Here is a 19,323-nt window from a genome sequence, read left to right as displayed (position 1 = left end):
AAGTAGTCCGTTTTGTTTAAAAGAATTGAAATCTTTTCGAATTTGTTTTCAGCACGAAGGATATAGTTGACTAAGTTAACGCAAAATGTTCCTCCAAATACGCTTCGGAAGGCGCAGCGAAGCGGGCCGGGTTACGCTAGTATTCTATAGAAGTTAAATTGTGAGAAAATTCTACAGAAATAACAGGTCGAAAGTCTATGTTGTTAGCACCTATATTTCCTGTTTATTTTTATAATTCATTATGATTGTACATATATATAAATAAATAAATCTACAGAATTAAGATTTTCAGAAAATTGTTATAAATTTTTTTTTTTATAGAAAATGTTGAGAGCATTTCCTATAGACAATTTTTTATAGACGTAAAACTTTTGACATACTTTTCTGTAGAAGTAAAAATTTCGACAAAACTTTTTTTAGAAGTTAAATTGTGAGAAAATGCTATAGAAATACAATTTTCAGAAAAATGTTTATAGAAATACAATTTTGAAAAAATTTTCTATAGAAACATTTTTATAAAAGTCACATTTTTACAAAATTTTTTATAGAAATAAAAAATGTGACAACATTTTCTTTAGAAGTTAAATATTGAGAAAATTTTTATAGAAATAAAATTAGAAATTTTTTCAATTTTTCTTTACTAAAGGAAATTTTATCAAAATTTCTAAAATAAAGGATATTTTGTCAAAATTTCTTAACGTAAAGGAATTTTGTCAAAATTTTTATGCTAAATAAAATATTATAAAATTTTTTTTTCTACAGGAAATTTTGTCAAAATTTCTTTACTTAAGCGAATTTTGTCAAAATTTCGTTTCTAAAGGAATTTTTTTCAATTTTTCTTTACTAAAGGAAATTTTGTCAAACTTTATTTACTTAAGGGAAACATTTTTTATAGAAGATAAATTTTTACAAAATTTTCTATAGAAGTACAAAGTTTGACAAAATTTCTTCAAAACTTAAATTAAAAAAATTTGTACAAATAACATTTTGTATAAAAAAAAAATTGTGAAAAAATTTCTATGGAGATAAAATTCTGACAATATTTTTTATAGAAGTAAAATTTTTACAAAATTTTCTATAGAAGTTACATTTTGTGAATATTTTCTACAGAAATAACATTTTGAAAAAAATTTTCTATAGAAATAAAATTTTGAGAAAAATTTTTATAGAAATAAAATATTACAAAATTGTCTATAGAAATAAAATTATCTATAGAAATAAATTTTTGACAAAAGTAAAACTTTTGACAAAATTTTCTGTAGAAGTAAAAATTTTTATCAAGTTGTTTTAGAAGTTAAATTTTGAGAAAATTCTATAGAAATGAAATTTTCGGAAATTTTTTACAGAAATAAATTTTTTATAAAATTTTCTCTAGCAATAAGATGTTGAGAAAATTTTCTGTAGAAACAAAAATTTTGACAACATTTTCTTTAGAAGTTAAATATTGAGAAAATTTTTATAGAAATAAAATTAGGAAAACATTTTTTATAGAAGATAAATTTTTACAAAATTTTCTATAGAAGTACAAAGTTTGATAAAATTTCTTCAAATGTTAAATTAAATTAATTTATACAAATAAAATTTTGAGAACATTTTCTATAAAAAATTGTGAAAAAAATTCTATGGAAATAAAACTCTGACAATATTTGTTATAGAAATAAAATTTTTAAAAAATTTTTTATAGAAGTGCAAATTTTTTGAAAAATTTTCTTGAGAAGTTACATTTTGAGAAAATTTTCTACAGAAATTACATTTTGAGAAAAATTTCTATAGAAATAAAATTTTGAGATCATTTTTTTAATGAAGTACAAATTTTGACAAAATTTTCTGTAGAGGAAATTTCATTTTGAAAAAAATTGTCTATAGAAATAAAATTTTGTTAAAAGTAAAACTTTTGACAGAATTTTCTGTTGAAGTAAAAATTTTTATCAAGTTGTTTTAGAAGATAAATTTTGAGAAAATTCTATAGAAAAAAAAATTCGGAAATTTTTTACAGAAATAATTTTTTTTATAAAATTGTCTATAGCAATAAAATTTTGAGAATATTTTTTAAAGAAGTACAAATTTTGACAAAATTTTTAGAGAAATTTAGAGAAAATTTAATTTTGAAAAAAAAATTTCTATATATTTCTACAATATTTTTTATAGAAATAAAATTTTTAAAAAATTTTCTATAGAAGTGCAAATTTTTTGCAAAATTTTCTTCAGAAGTTACATTTTGGAAATTTTTCTACAGAAATAACATTTTGAGAAAATTTTCTATAGAAATAAAATTTTGAGAATATTTTTTAAAGAAGTACAAATTTTGTCAAAATTTTCTGTAGAGGAAATTTCATTTTGAAAAAATTTTCTATAGAAATAAAATTTTTAGAAAAATTTTTATAGAAATAAAATGTTATAAAATTGTCTATAGAAATAAAATTTTCTATAGAAATAAAATTTTGACAAAAGTAGAACTTTTGACAAAATTGTCTGTAGATGTAAAAATTTTTATCAAGTTTTCTTTTGAAGTTAAATTTTGAAAAAATTCTATAGAAATGAAATTTTCGGAAATTTTTTACAGAAATAAATTTTTTATAAAATTTTCTCTAGCAATAAGATGTTGAGAAAATTTTCTATAGAAGTAGAAATTTTGACAAAATTTTCTACAGAAGTAAAATTTTTGACACAAATTTTTCTAGTTGATGCAGCAAAAATCGTCGACATATTTATAATTCGAGGGATATTTATATACCAAGAAAAAAAATCGCTAACTGGAGGTAGCAAACTATAATATTGCAAATACTGAAATAAACTTCTAAAATAAAATGATAAAGAAGTTCTTTTCGAATTAATTTGATCAAAAAATTCAAAATAAGATTTTTTATATTTAGTCGATTTTTGGTAAAATTTTCTTTAAATTTTGGTACAACGAGTCGAAAAATCGATTTGTTTGCAAATAGATTTTTTATCCTATCTTTTTCTATATTGTACTCTTCGCATTACTATTCCATAGCATATTCAATAGTTTATTAGTTTCTGTTTTAAAGCTTCCTAGTTTTGTTTTTTTTGGTTTGGTTCCAATTACGAGTACTCTGGCAGTTTTAACAAAAGTCACAATTTGAGAATTTTTTTTTGCAATTTTTCTTTTTTTTTTTGGACAATTGTTATCTAATGATATTCTAGAGAAAAGAATTTAATATCGCATTTATTGAGCAGTGAATTGTTTTTGTTGGTTTTTTTTGCCCAAGTCCTCCTTTTGCAAACATTTGCTATCATTGTCATTTTTCGTATTTCTCTTCTCTTTTTCCATGGAACAACTACTATTACTACTATCTCAAGGACGATCCTTTATCATCTTTGGACAATGAAGTGGCCCGTCACATTTTCGAACAGAGTATTAAAAAAATGCTATTGAAAGCCAATCGGACTGTCATTTTAGTGACACAACAATTAAATCTGGTACAGCAGGCGCACAATGTAAGTATAAGTGAGTGAGTAAGTCAGACTTGATGGCCGTTCGGGCTATATTTCTTACGGATGGCATGGTGACATTTTTGTGTTATAATGACACTACCGGTCGACACATTGACAAGTGATAGTTCACAAAAGACTAAAGAGGAAGCAGAAGACAAAAAGAAGACAAAAAAAAACGATTCTCATTTATGTCATGACCGGAAGGTGTAAATGATGGATATTGGCTGAAATTACTCATAATTCTTTAATCTTTCAATTTGGTGTACATAGCCATGCCAAGTTTTTTGCCACAGTTTCCTTTTTTCTATGTATTTGGATGTTTTTACTAATTCATGGGAATTTAATTTATGACTTTTTTCTTCATTTTCATTTTTGTCTTTTCTTGGTTTCTTTGTTCTTTATTCCATAACAAATTCGTATACAATTTGGCTCTTGGCTTTTCCAATTTGAATATTTTCAATGGTCTCGTTTTTCGCTGGTCCAGTTAATTGTATTGAAGGATGGTTGCCTTCAAGCATCGGGTAGCTATAAGGACATTGCAGCCACTCATCCTCAAATAATCGCCAAATGGAATTCAATAATAGCCAAAGCTAATGAAAAGGAAAAACAAAATATGTAAGTACAAAAAAACAAGAACAATAGATATGAATATTAACCATCTTGCTAGTAATTCTGGGAATTGCAATGCAAATATAATTGGATTGAATTCCATAAAAAATTTGGGTGAAAATTTGACAGATAATAATTTTAATATATAAGGGCTTTTTATATAAAAACAAAATTTTGACAAAATTTTCTATAGAAATAAAATTTTGCCCAAATTTTCTATAGAAATAAAATCTTGACGAAATTTTCTAAGGAAATAAAATGTTGACAAACAAAACTTTATATAGAAATAAAATTTTGGCAAAATTTTCTATAGAAATAAAATTTTGATAAACTTTTCTATAGAAATAAAATTATGACAAAATTTTCAATAGCAATAACATTTTGACTAAACTTTCTATAGAAATAAAATTTTGACATATTTTCTATATAGAATTAAATTTTGACAAAACTTTCTAGGGAAATAAAATTTTGATAAAATTTTATAGAGATATACAATTTTGACAACATTTTCTATAGAAATAAAATTTTGACAAAATTTTCTATAGAAATAAAATTTTGACAAATATCGAATTAAACTTTTGATAAAAATTTTCTGTGATAATAAAATTTGACAAAATTTTCAATAGAAAAAAATTTTTGACAAAATTTTCTATAGAAATAAAATTTTGATAAAATTTTCTATAAAAATAAAATTTAGACAAAATAAAATGTTGCCAAATTTTCTACAGAAATACAATGTTGACAAAATTTTCTTTAGAAATAAAGTTTTGACAAAATTTTCTATAAAAAAAAACAGTAAGGAAAGTCTAAAGTCGGGCGGGGCCGACTATATTATACCCTGCACTACTTTGAAGATCTAAATTTTCGATACCATATCACATCCGTCAAATGTGTTGGGGGCTATATATAAAGGTTTGTCCCAAATACATACATTTAAACATCACTCGATCTGGAAGTATTTGATAGACTTCTGCACAATCTATAGACTCAAAATTTAAGTCGGCTAATGCACTAGGGTGAAACACAATGTTAGTAAAAAAATATGGGAAACGTTTAAATCTGAAGCAATTTTAAGGAAACTTCGAAAAAGTTTATTTATGATTTATCGCTCGATATATATGTATTAGAAGTTTAGGAAAATTAGAGTAATTTTTACAACTTTTCGACTAAGCAATGGCGATTTTACAAGGAAAATGTTGGTATTTTGACCATTTTTGTCGAAATCAGAAAAACATATATATGGGAGCTATATCTAAATCTGAACCGATTTCAATCAAATTTGGCGCGTATAGCTACAATGCTAATTCTACTCCCTGTGCAAAATTTCAACTAAATCGGAGTTAAAAATTGGCCTCTGTGGTCATATGAGTGTAAATCGGGCGAAAGCTATAAATGGGAGCTATATATAAATCTAATCCGATTTCAATCAAATTTGGCGCGGATAGCTACAATGCTAATTCTACTCCCTGTGCAAAATTTCAACTAAATCGGAGTTAAAAATTGGCCTCTGTGGTCATATGAGTGTAAATCGGGCGAAAGCTATATATGGGAGCTATATCTAAATCTGAACCGATTTTGCTGATATTTTGCAAGTTTTTCGAGACTCATAAAATATTCGGATGTACGGAATTTGAGGAAGATCGGTTGATATACACGCCAATTATTACCAGATCGGTAAAAAATATATATGGCAGCTATATCTAAATCTGAACCGATTTTTTCCAAAATCAATAGGGATCGTCTTTGAGCCGAAACAGGACCCTATACCAAATTTTAGGACAATCGGACTCAAACTGCGAGCTGTACTTTGCACACAAAAATACATCAACAGACAGACAGACAGACAGACGGACAGACAGACGGACAGACAGACAGACGGACATCGCTAAATCGACTCAGAATTTAATTCTAAGCCGATCCGTATACTAAAAGGTTGGTCTATGATTACTCCTTCTTGGCGTTACATACAAATGCACAAACTTATTATACCCTGTACCACAGTAGTGGTGAAGGGTATAAAAATAGCAATAATAAATTGTATACAGAAATGAAATTTTGACAAATTTTTTTTTTGTAGAAATAAATTTTTAACAAAAATTTTAATAGAAATAAAATTTTGACAAAATTTTCTGTAGAAATAAAATCTTGACAAAATATTCTATAGAAATAAAATTTTGAAAAAATTTTCCATAGAAATAAAATTTTGACAACATATTCTAAAGAAATAAAATTTTGACAAAATTATCTATAGAAATAAAATTTTGTCAAAATTCTATAGAAATAAAATTTTCTATAGAAATAAAATTTTAACATACATTTCTATAGAAGTAAAATTTTGACAACATATTCTAAAGAAATAAAATTTTGACAAAATTATCAAAAGAAATAAAATTTTGACAACATATTCTAAGGAAATAAAATTTTCAAAAAAAAAAAATCTATAGAAATAAAATTCTAAATAAAATATCTAATTAAAATTTTGATAAAAATTTTGTGTGATAATAAAATTTTAACAAAATTTTCCATAGAAAAAAAATTGACAAAATTTTCTATAGAAGTAAACTTATACATTTTCTATGGAAATAAAATTTTGATAAGATTTTCTATAAAAATAACATGTTGACAAAATTTTCTACAGAAATACAATTTTGACAAAATTTTCTATCGAAATTAAATTTTTACAAAATTTTCTATAGAAATAAAATTGCAATAAAATTGTATACAGAAATAAAATTTGGACAACATTTTCTATAGAAATAAACGTCTGACAAAATTTTTTATAGAAATAAATTTTTAACAAAATTTTTAACAGAAATAAAATTTTAACAAAATATTCTATAGAAATAAAATTTTGACAGAATTTTCTATAGAAATAAATTTTTGACGCAATTTTCCCAAAATTGTCTATAGCTACAACATTTTAACACAACTTTCTTAAGAAATAAATTTTTTATAAAAATTTTCTTTAGAAATTAAATTTTGACAACATTTTCTATAGAAATAAATTTTCCTATAGAAATAAAGCTTTGACAGAGTTTTTTATAGAAATAAAATTTCGACAAAATTTTCTATAGAAATGAAATGTTGACAGAATTGTCTGTAGAAATAAAATTTTGACAAAATTTTCTATAGAAATAAAATTTTGAAAAAATTTTCTATAGAAATAAAATTTTCACAAAATTTTCGGTAGAAATAAAATTTTGACAACATCTTCTATAGAAATAAAATATTGACATAATTTTCTATGGAAATAAAATTCTGACAAAATATTCTAAAGAACAAAAATTTTGACAACATTTTCTAGAGAAATCAAACTTTGGTAAAATTTTTGCAAAATATTCCATAGAAATACAATTTTATATAGAAGTAAAATTATGACAAAATTTTCTATAGAAATAAAATTTTGACAAAATGTTCTATAAAAATAAAATTTTGCCAACCTATTCTAAAGAATTGTTTTTTTATACAAATTTTCTATAGAAATAAAATTTTTATAAAATTTTTATTTCTATTGACAGAGTTTTTTATAGAAATAAATTTTTCGTTTTGTTTGTTATTGTTGGCTTCTCTTCAATCGTTATTGTTGTTATTGATCTCAGCTTAAAGCCATGCATTGACTAAACTACAAGTGTAGCTTAACCAACAGAGGAAAAGTATGCTTGTCAAATTTATTTGGGCAAAGCTCTATAGACTGCAAGATGGTTGGATGTACAGCTGTTTCGGAATTACCACATTACTCATCAACATCCTCTACTTGCAGCAAAACTATCAACCAATTATCAGAATAAATTCGGGTAATTCACTTAACCCAAAGTGAACTACACTTGAACCTTCCGAAAAAGGGGGTTGATAGTCGGCTGCTGCCTAAATTTTTAATAGAAATAAAATTTAACAAAATTTTTAATAGAAATAAAATTTTAACAAAATATTCTATAGAAATAAAATTTTGACAAAATTTTCTATAGAAATAAAATTTTGACGAAATTTTCCCAAAATTTTCTATAGATACAACATTTTAACACAATTTTCTTAAGAAATACAATTTTTATAAAAATGTTCTATAGAAATTAAATTTTGACAAAATTTTCTATAGAAATAAATTTTCCTATAGAAATAAAGTTTTGACAGAGTTTTTTATAAAAATAAATTCGACAAAATTTTCTATAGAAATGAAATGTTGACAAAATTTTCTGTAGAAATAAAATTTTGACAAAATTTTCTATAGAAATAAAATTTTCTATAGAAATAAAATTTTCACAAAATTTTCTGTAGAAATACAATTTTGACAAAATTTTCTATGGAAATAAAATTTTGACAAGTTATTCTAAGGAAATAAAATGTTGACAAACAAAACTTTATATAGAAATAAAATTACCCGAAATTTTGACAAAATTTTCTATAGAAATAAAATTTTGACGAAATTTTCCCAAATATTTCTATAGATACAACATTTTAACACAATTTTCTTAAGAAATACAATTTTTATAAAAATTTTCTATAGAAATTAAATTTTGACAAAATTTTCTATAGAAATAAATTTTCCTATAGAAATAAAGTTTTGACAGAGTTTTTTATAGAAATAAAATTTCGACAAAATTTTCTATAGAAATGAACTGTTGACAAAATTTTCTGTAGAAATAACATTTTGACAAAATTTTCTATAGAAATAAAATTTTGACAAAATTTTCTATAGAAATAAAATTTTCTATAGAAATAAAATTTTCACAAAATTTTCTGTAGAAATAAAATTTTCTAGAGAAATCAAACTTTGGTAAAATTTTGGTAAATACAATTTTATATAGAAATAAAATTATGACAAAATTTTCTATAAAAATAAAATTTTGACAAAATGTTCTATAAAAATAAAATTTTGCCAACATATTCTAAAGAATTGTTTTTTTATACAAATTTTCTATAGAAATAAAGTTTTTTATAGAAATAAAATTTCGACAACATTTTGTATAGAAATGCAATTTTGACAAAATTTTCTATAGAAATAAAATTGTGACAACATATTCTAAAAAAATAACATTTTGATAAAATTTTCTATAGAAATAAAATGTTGACAAAATTTTCTATAGAAATCAAATTTTGAAAAAATTTTCTATAGATATAAAATTTTAACACAATTTTCTTTAGAAATACATTTTTTTAGTAAAATCTATCTATCTATCTATCTTCTTCTATCTTCTATATATATAAAATTCAAATTATGTTTGTTTATTTGTTTGTTTGTTTATTTGTATGTTCCGGGTTGGCGCGAAAACGGCTGAACCGATTTACTTGAAACTTTCAGAGATCGTGGGGGCACTCATGTGCTGAAAATAGGGTACCTCATTTTTTGACATATGGTCGCGGAGAGGAACCTCCCCTTTGTCCGACTTTTTGAAAATTAAACCAAACTTGACCGATTTGCACGAAGTTTTCAGGGATAGTAGGGGGTGATCCCTAGACAAAGATTCGCAATTTTTTTTCGAAATTTGATCAGGAGGGGGTACCTCCCCTTAAGCGACTTTTTGTTTGTTTGTGTGGTCCGAGTTGGCTACGAAACGGCTGACCGATTTACTTGAAACTTTCAGAGATCGTAGGGGGCGTTCATGTGGTGAAAATAGGGTACCTCATTTTTTGACACCTGGTCGCGGAGGGGGACCTCCCCTTTGTCGGACTTTTTGAAATTTGGACCAAAGTTGACCGATTTGCTTGAAATTTTCATTGAAGGTTGGGGTTGGCATCTAGACAAAGATCCGCTACTTTATATTTCGATATTTGGCGGCGGAGGGGGGCCTCCCCTTTGTTCGACTTTTTTTAAAGTACAGTGAAAAAACTAAAATTCTCTAAATTATCTGAGATTTACAGAGAACATGTGATGAGTTTATGGAATTAATATGGGGTACCCGATGATTTCATATGTGGATGGGGAGGGGGACCTCCCACTTGCCCTACTTTTTGAAACTTGGAACAAAATTATGCGATTTGCTTGAAATTTTCATTGAATGTTGGGGTTGGCATCTAGACAAAAATCCGCTACATTATTTTCGATATTTGGTCGGGGAGGGGGACCACCCCTTTGCCCGACTTTTTTTTTTTAAAGTACAGTGAAAACAAAACTAAACTCCCCCGACTGAAATTTTACGGAAAAAATGGGTGAGGTTATGAAATTTATATCAGGTTCCTGATTTTTTAATAAAAATAAAAGGGCATAGGGAGACATCCGCTTCTCTTAAGTACATGCAGAGAAACAATTAAACTTTACCGAGTTACTTGAAATTTACAGCGCACTTTGGAGAGATCGTAACCTCCGTCAACCGTAATAGTTGATACCTGATTTTGTGATATTTGGACGGAAGAGAGGCCGCCCCTTTAGGCTTATAATTTGCTTGACATTTTCTGGGACGTTTACAAAAGATACGCTTTTCGACATTTGGTCGGGGAGGAGGCCCTCCTCTAAAACTGCAAAAAAAATTAAGTTTTCTTGAAATTTACAAAAGCAGTGGGGGGAGGTTATGAACGAAGAGGCAACCTTCCTTGCCCCACACTTGAAGGAAAGTTTCAAGAATTTTCAGGGAAGGTTAGGGGTGCTATTCACTACGGTGTTTGTCGATATTGTATCGGGGAAAGTGACGTCCCTTTAAAACAATAGAGCAAAATTTAAACATCGCCGATTTACTTGAAATTTACAGGGAATGTGGGAGGAGGTGATTAAATTTATACATGATTTTTAAATTAGTATATGATTTTTCGATATCTGGTTAGGGAAGGGGAAAATTGAAATAAACTTTGTCGATTTACTTCGATAGAATTTATAGGAACCATTGAGTAGTTGCGAAATTAATATAGGGTACGTGATAGTCCGATATCAGGTCGGAGTGGAGCGAAGGTGGGGGGAGGGTTCCCTTTTGTCCGTTTTTTTTTTCTTAAATTGAAAGTAGAGGGTTGTCCGAAAATGGGAACTCGGTACATAATTTTTGATTTTTGCATAGGCTTCTTTCTTCCAGACTTCTTATTAGTAAAGAGAGGGTTCCCTTTTGTCCGTATTTTTATACCCACCACCATAGAATGGTGACGGGGGTATAATAAGTTTGTCATTCCGTTTGTAACGCATCGAAATATCGATTTCCGACTATATAAAGTATATATATTCTTGATCAGGGAGGAATTCTAAGACGATATAACGATGTCCGTCTGTCCGTTTGTCTGTCTGTCTGTCTGTCTGTCTGTCTGTCTGTTGTAATCACGCTACAGTCTTCAATAATGAAGCAATCGTGCTGAAATTTTGCACAAACTCGTCTTTTGTCTGCAGGCAGGTCAAGTTCGAAGATGGGCTACATCGGTCCAGGTTTTGATATAGTCCCCATATAAACCGACCTCCCGATTTGGGGTCTTGGGCTTTTAGAAATCGTAGTTTTTATCCAATTTGCCTGAAATTTGAAATCTATAGGTATTTTATGACCATAAAGAGGTGTGCCAAAAATGGTGAGTATCGGTCCATGTTTTGGTATAGCCCCCATATAGACCGATCTCCCAATTTTACTTCTTGGGTTTATAGAGACCGCAATTTTTATTCAATTTACTTGAAATTGGAAATCTAGAGGTATTGTAGGACCGCAAATACGTTTGCCAAAAATTGTGAGTATCGGTCCATATTTTGGTATAGCCCCCATATAGACCGATCTCCCGATTTTACTTCTTGGGCTTATAGAAACCGCAGTTTTTATTCAATTTACCTGAAATTGGAAATCTAGAAGTATTGTAAGACCACAAATACGTGTGTCACAAATTGTGAGTATCGGTCCATGTTTTGGTATGGTCCCCATATAAAACGACCTCCCGATTTGGGGTCTTGGGCTTATAGAAACCGTAGTTTTTATCCAATTTGTCTGAAATTGGAAATCTAGAGGTATTGTAGGACCACAAATACGTCTGCCAAAAATTGTGAGTATCGGTCCATATTTTGGTATAGCCCCCATATAGACCGATCTCCCGATTTTACTTCTTGGGCTTATAGAAACCGCAGTTTTTATTCAATTTACCTGAAATTGGAAATCTAGAGGTATTGCAAGACCACAAATACGTGTGCCAAAAATTGTGAGTATCGGCCCATGTTTTGGTATGGTCCCCATATAAAACGACCTCCCGATTTGGGGTCTTGGGCTTATAGAAATCGTAGTTTTTATCCAATTTGTCCAAAATTAGAAATCTAGAGGTATTTTAGGACCATAAAGAGGTGTGCCGAAAATGGTGAGTATCGGTCCATATTTTGGTATAGCCCCATTTAGACCGATTTCCCGATTTTACTTCTTGGGCTTCTAGAATACGTAGTTTATATACAATTTGCCTGAAATTGGAAATTTATAGGTATTTTAGGACTATAAGGAGGTGTGCCACAAATGGTGAGTATCGGTCCATGTTTTGGTATAACCCCCATATAGACCCATATCCCGATTTTACTTCTTGGGCTTCTAGAATCTGAAGTTTTTATCCAATTTGCCTGAAATTGGAAATCTAGAGGTATTTTCGGGCCATAAAGAAGTGTGCCGAAAACGGTGAGTATCGGTCCATATTTTAGTATAGCCCCCATAAGAAAGATCTCCCGATTTAACTCCTTGGGTTTGTAGAAACCGTAGTTTTTATCCGATTTGCCTGAAATTGTAAATATTCTGGTATTTTAGACTCACAAAAACATGTATCGGATTAAGTTTCTATCGGTCCATTTGGTAATGCCTCCATATAGACCGACTTCACTTCTTGAGGATGTAGAAGGCGCACTGATCATGAAAATTGCTTGAAACTCAATGTAAAATTTCCAGATTTTACTTCTACAGATTTGAGATTTCAAATCAAGACGTTATTTTATAATTTTCTTGCACACTTACAAGAGATGTTAATGATTCCTCTAAAACTCAAACAAAAATGGTTCTTATAAATCCAGAATCTGATATAGTCCTCATAGGTGAAATCTTTAAATTTATCTTCGGGAAGTGTCCCCAGGTCCTCAAGCCCTCCTGAAATTTCAAAGGAAACCCTAATATTTGGTTCATGGTGGTGGGTATATAAGGTTCGGCCCGGCCGAACTTACTGCTGTATATACTTGTTTTTCTTAAGTTGAAAGTAGAGGGTTGTCCGTAAATGGGAACTCGGTACATAATTTTATGATTTTTGCACAGGCTTCTGCCAGACTTCTTTTTAGTAAAGAACTTAAATTTACATGAAATTGGCAGCCAACGTAGAGGGTGCATCATTTTCCAACATTTTAGCAAATGTTAATGTGGTAAAATTTTTTACTACTTTTGCATTTTCCGATTTATTGGATGGGAAACAGTAATTCTTTGTATGTTATTATAATATAATGCTTAATTTTCAGATATGTTGAGGAGAAGGATACTTTTCCTTGACAAACCACACTTAAAATTCACAAGAAATATAGAAGAAGGTACACCCTCTCCCGCCGTATTTGTACCTATAAACGAAAAATCAAGTAGTCCGATTTGTTTAAAAGAATTCAAATCTTTTCGAATTTGTTTTCAGCACGAAGGATATAGTTGACTAAGTTAACGCAAAATGTTCCTCCAAATACGCTTCGGAAGGCGTAGCGAAGCGGGCCGGGTTACGCTTGTATATATATATATATATATATATATATATATATATATATATATATATATATATATATATATATATATATATATATATATATATATATATATATATATATATATATATATATATATATATATATATATATATATATATATATATATATATATATATATATATATATATATATATATATATATATATATATATATATATATATATATATATATATATATATACAAGCGTAACCCGGCCCGCTTCGCTGCGCCTTCCGAAGCATATTTGGAGGAATAATTTGCGTTAACTTTGTCAACTATATCCTTCGTGCTGAAAACAAATTCGAAAAGATTTGAATTCTTTTAAACAAATCGGACTACTTGATTTTTCGTTTATAGGTACAAATACGGCGGGAGAGGGTGTGCCTTCTTCTATATTTCTTGTGAATTTTAAGTGTGGTTTGTCAAGGAAAGGTATCCTTCTCCTCAACATATCTGAAAATTAAGCACTATATTATAATAACATACAAAGAATTACTGTTTCCCATCCAATAAATCGGAAAAAGCAAAAATAGTAAAAAATGTTACCACATTAACATTTGCTAAAATTCTGGAAAATTATGCAACCTCTACGTTTGCTGCCAATTCCATGTAAATTTAAGTTCTTTACTAAAAAGAAGTCTGGCAGAAGCCTGTGCAAAAATCATAAAATTATGTACCGAGTTCCCATTTACGGACAACCCTCTACTTTCAATTTAAGAAAAAAAAAACGGACAAAAGGGAACCCTCCCCCACCTTCGCTCCACTCCGACCTGATATCGGACTATCACGTACCCTATATTAATTTAACAACTACTCAATGGTCCCTACAAATTCTATCGAAGTAAATCGACAAAGTTTATTTCAATTTTCCCCTTCCCCAACCAGATATCGAAAAATCATATACTAATTTAAAAATCATGTATAAATTTAATCACCTCTTCCCACGTTCCCTGTAAATTTCATGTAGATCGGCGATGTTTAAATTTTGCTCTATTGTTTTAAAGGGACGTCACTTTCCCCGATACAATATCGACAAACACCGTAGTGAATAGCACCCCTAACCTTCCCTGAAAATTCTTGAAACTTTCCTTCAAGTGTGGGGGGGGGGGAAGGAAGTGTCCTCTTCGTTCATAACCTTCTCCCACTGCCTATGTAAATTTCAAGAAAACTTAAGAATTGTTTTTTTTTTTAGTTTTAGAGGAGGACCTCCTCCCCGACTAAATATCGAAAAGTGATGGAGCGTATCTTTTGTAAACGTCCCAGAAAATGTCAAGCAAATTATAAGCCTAAAAGGGCGGCCTCTCTTCCGTCCAAATATCACAAAATCAAGTATCAACTATTAATATCGTAACCTCTCCCAGTCCTCTGTAAATTTCAAGTAATTCGGTAAAAGTTTAATTGTTTCTCTGTATGTACTTAAGAGAAGCGGATGTCTCCCTATGCCCTTTTATTTTTATTAAAAAATCAAGAACCTGATATAAATTTCAAAACCCATTTTTTCCGTAAAATTTCAATCGGGGGAGTTTAGTTTTGTTTGTACTTTCAAACAAAAAAGTTGTGGCTAAGGGGTGGTCCCCCTCCCCGACCAAATATCGAAAAATAATGTAGCGGAGTTTTGTCTAGATGCCAACCCCAACATTCAATGAAAATTTCAAGCAAATCGCATAATTTTGTTCCAAGTTTCAAAAAGTAGGGCAAGGGGGAGGTCCCCCTCCCCATCCACATATGAAATTATCGGGTACCCCATATTAATTCCATATCCTCACCACATGTTCTCTGTAAATCGCAGATAATTTAGAGAATTTTAGTTTTTTCACTGTACTTAAAAAAAAAGTCGAACAAAGGGGAGGCCCCCCTCCGACACCAAATATCGAAATAAAAAGTAGCGGATCTTTGTCTCGATGCCAACCCCAATCTTCAATGAAAATTTCAAGCAAATCGGTCAACTTTGGTCTAATTTTCAAAAAGTCCGACAAAGGGGAGGTTCCTCTCCGCGACCATATGCCAAAAAATGAGATACCCTATTTTCAGCACATGAGTGCACCCCACGATCTCTGAAAGTTTCCAGTAAATCAGTTCAGCCGTTTTCCCGCCAACCCGGAACATACAAATAAACAAACAAACAAACAAACAAATAAACAAACATAATTTGAATTTTATATATATAGAAGATAGAAGATAGATAGTTAATTTTTATACCCTTCACCACTGCAGGGTATAATAAGTTTGTGCATTTGTATGTAACGATCGTCTTAGAATTAAATTCTAAGTCGATTTAGCGATGTCTGTCTGTTCATGTATTTTTGTGTGCAAAGTACAGGCCGCAGTTTAAGTCCGATCGTCCACAAATATGGCATAGGGTCGTTTTGTGGGACAAAGACAATCGCTATTGATTTTGAAAAAAATCGGTGTAGATTTAGATATAGCTGCCATATATATTTATCACCGATCTGATCATCATTGTTGTGTTTATCAACCGATGTTCTTCAAATTCCGTACATCCGAATATTTTATGAGTGTCGAAAAACGAACAAGATCCCACATTTTTTTGCCCCATATAAGTTGCGATCACTCTAGTCTACATAGTGTGAAGGGTACAATATAGTGGGCCCCGCCCGACTTTAGACTTTACTTACTTGTTATAAAATGATATTTTTGCCTACCCATGTCTTTTTTTTATCAATTTGAATTCGATCATATTATAAGTTTTTATTGCTTTCGTTGCAAATTTTTTCTCTTAATCCTTGTAAATGTCACGATTTAATCTCTTTAAGAGGATACGTTGAAGTTTACCCTCACACTGACATTCTGTTATCTCGATTTAATAACTGCTCATGCATGTATGCCTGCCTACCTACCAAAGGATTGCCTGTGCCCTGAGTGAACTGAATAGAGAAGCATGCTCTGGATTTTCATGAAGTCATCATCACATGAATCATTTCTACGGAAATATTATGAAGCGTTGGTGATGTGATGGGAACTCAGCTCAATGAAAATACCTGTCAGCCTTTCATTCAACATCATCAGAAGGCTGTAAATCTAAATAAGTTAATCTTTGGTAATAACCTGGATAGGTTTTCTTCCCCCTCCCCCTCTTTGAAAATGGAATTCGAATATGAACTTTCATGGGAAAGCAATAATGAAGACTTGGGGAGTATAACATAGTTGCAGATGATAAGTAGACCTCATGGGGTATGAAATGAATTTTAATTTTGTACACTACTAGGCCATGTTATCTAGTGCACACCCCTCTGCTTTCCTGGTAAAGATAGTAATATAATTGAGCTTATTGACATGAATTAGTTCGGAAGTCTATGACACCGAACACGATTTCCTTTAGTAAATTTTTCAAATGAAATATCTGTCTCCTTACATGCAATTGATGATTGAGTAACGATATGTATTCGATGACTGTGCCACAGACTACAAAAATGTATTCCCTTAACAAAAAAAAAAAAAACCATTAACTTTTAACAAAATGGAACATGAACACCATCCGGGCTCTACTACGAAGGGATGTTGATTTTCTCAATAGTAACCCCCCCATCTTAAATTCATATATAATTTTTTATTGTTTTTTTTTTTGTTTTTGTTTATTTTATTTGCATATATCCCTCATGTTGCGTTCAGCACGAATGACAATACTGCTCTAGGCCGTACAGCTCGAGAACGTTGGAAATTATTTAAAAATGTTGCCAAATTGGGTTTGCAACGGGCGGCTGTTTCGGTTGCATCCATGCCGAACACAAACTCTGCAGGAGTTTGTGAGAATGCTAGCTGTGGGAATTCCTCAACTGATGCTGTTGATATGTCAACGGAAATTAAAGGAACTTCAGTGGAAAATATATTGGGCGCCGATGACGATGAGGATGAGCAGTATAATATGATGATGGCAACGGTAAGTGTGAAATATTTCGCCTTTTCTTTTCTATTATAAAGAAAAGATAGACAAACTATAAATTTGTTGGTACTACAAAAGATACTTAACGTTCTTATATATATTTGGACAAAAACCCTCTCTCAGTTTCTGAAACAAAATGTATTATAATCGTCCGTCCGTCCGTCCGTCTGTATATTGTATTGTAAGGTTTTCACTGCAACTCCCTAAAGTATGCAATATTTTTATTTTATTTGGTAAATGTTTGTAGCTTTGCCAATTTAACATCAAGGTTAAATTTAAAATTTGAAAATTTAATACAAAGGTCAATAATCGTTTTCCCTTTATTTAAGCATTTTATTTTTTTCGTTTATTTAATAATTGTGAAATTCCATAAAGTATGTTTTGCTGAATGTAGAGCTGGATCACAGAACAACATTATACAGAGAGCCCTCCGGATGACTGAGAAATGGGCGAAAGATAATGGTCTTGGGGTAAATCCTGCAAAGACAGAACTAGTCATGTACTGCAAAGATCGCAAAACTCCCACGGTTAGACCCATTTCCTTAGGGGGTATTGAAATTCCCTTTAGGGAGTGTGCAAAATACCTTGGCGTTATTTTGGACAGGAAGCTGAACTTTAAGCTTAATATTGAAGAAAGGGCGAGGAAAGCAACGGTAGCTTTATACTCGTGCAAAAAGGCATTAGGGAAAAAGTGGGGACTAAAACCAAAAATTGTACATTGGCTATACACGGCAGTGGTTAGACCTGTAATGCTATATGGTGTTGTAGTCTGGTGGCCGGCACTTTACCAGCCGAAAAGTTTAGACAAAGTTCAGCGTAAGGCGTGCTTGTGTATCTCAGATGCATTCAGCAAGACAGAAACAAATTCCCTTAATGACATACTGCATCTATTGCCTTTAGACATTTTGGCCAAACAGTCAGCTGCAACAAGGGCTGTGCGGTTGCGCCAGCTATCGCTGTGGTCGGAAAAAAGTTACGGTCACAGTTCGGTCCTCAAAATAATGCCAGATGTGCCTAACGTAGTGGATTACACTTTGGCGAGTCCACTTTTCGACAAAAAGTTTGAGACTCTAATTCCCAACAGTGAGGCGTGGTGTACACGGACCCCGGGGAATAAAAGATATATAGATTTCTACACTGATGGCTCCAAATTGGATGGTCAAGTGGGTTTCGGAGTATATTCTAAAGATCTGGAACTTCGAATAGCGAAAAGATTACCTGATCACTGTAGTGTTTTTCAGGCTGAAATATTAGCAATAAGAGAAGTGGTGAATTGGCTGAGAAGTAATGCTCCAAGCAATATTGGCATTAATATATACTCAGACAGTCAACCTGCAATAAAATCCTTGGACTCTGTGTTCCTCAACTCGAAAACGGCCATCGACTGCCGCAAATCTCTCAATGAGATGGCTGAGCAGCACAATATTCACCTAATATGGGTGCCTGGCCACAGGAACATACCGGGGAACTGCGAATCAGATGAGCTAGCAAGGCTAGGAACTACCTTACATATTCCAGGGGAACTAGAATCTGTTGGTGTGCCTCTGGCTACCAGCAAGCTCTTACTGCGTGAGAAGGCTGTCATGATGGCAAATGTTCGATGGGAGAGTTGTAAGGGTTGTAACGACACCAAGCAAATATGGCCCCATTTAACTTAAACCGCACACTAGATATGCTAGTGTTCTCGAGACGCCAGATTTCACTCCTGATATCTGCTATAACGGG

At 30.6% G+C, this 19,323-nt stretch overlaps 1 protein-coding gene across 1 annotated transcript in view; it reads left to right on the top strand.

The window, feature by feature from the left end:
* The window catches only part of Sur (Sulfonylurea receptor), a 146,422-nt gene that overhangs the window by 35,756 nt on the left and 91,343 nt on the right, over positions 1–19,323 (top strand). The window contains exons 4-6 of the mRNA XM_075293383.1: positions 3,322–3,459; positions 3,941–4,071; positions 17,328–17,595. Coding sequence (XP_075149498.1) covers positions 3,322–3,459; positions 3,941–4,071; positions 17,328–17,595 — 537 coding nt within the window. The remainder of the gene's footprint in view (positions 1–3,321; positions 3,460–3,940; positions 4,072–17,327; positions 17,596–19,323) is intronic.

The sequence above is a fragment of the Haematobia irritans genome, chromosome 2 (genome assembly GCF_050003625.1).
Source record: "Haematobia irritans isolate KBUSLIRL chromosome 2, ASM5000362v1, whole genome shotgun sequence".
In the NCBI taxonomy this organism is placed as follows: domain Eukaryota; kingdom Metazoa; phylum Arthropoda; class Insecta; order Diptera; family Muscidae; genus Haematobia; species Haematobia irritans.
This window is presented reverse-complemented; position numbering and strand designations above follow the sequence as displayed.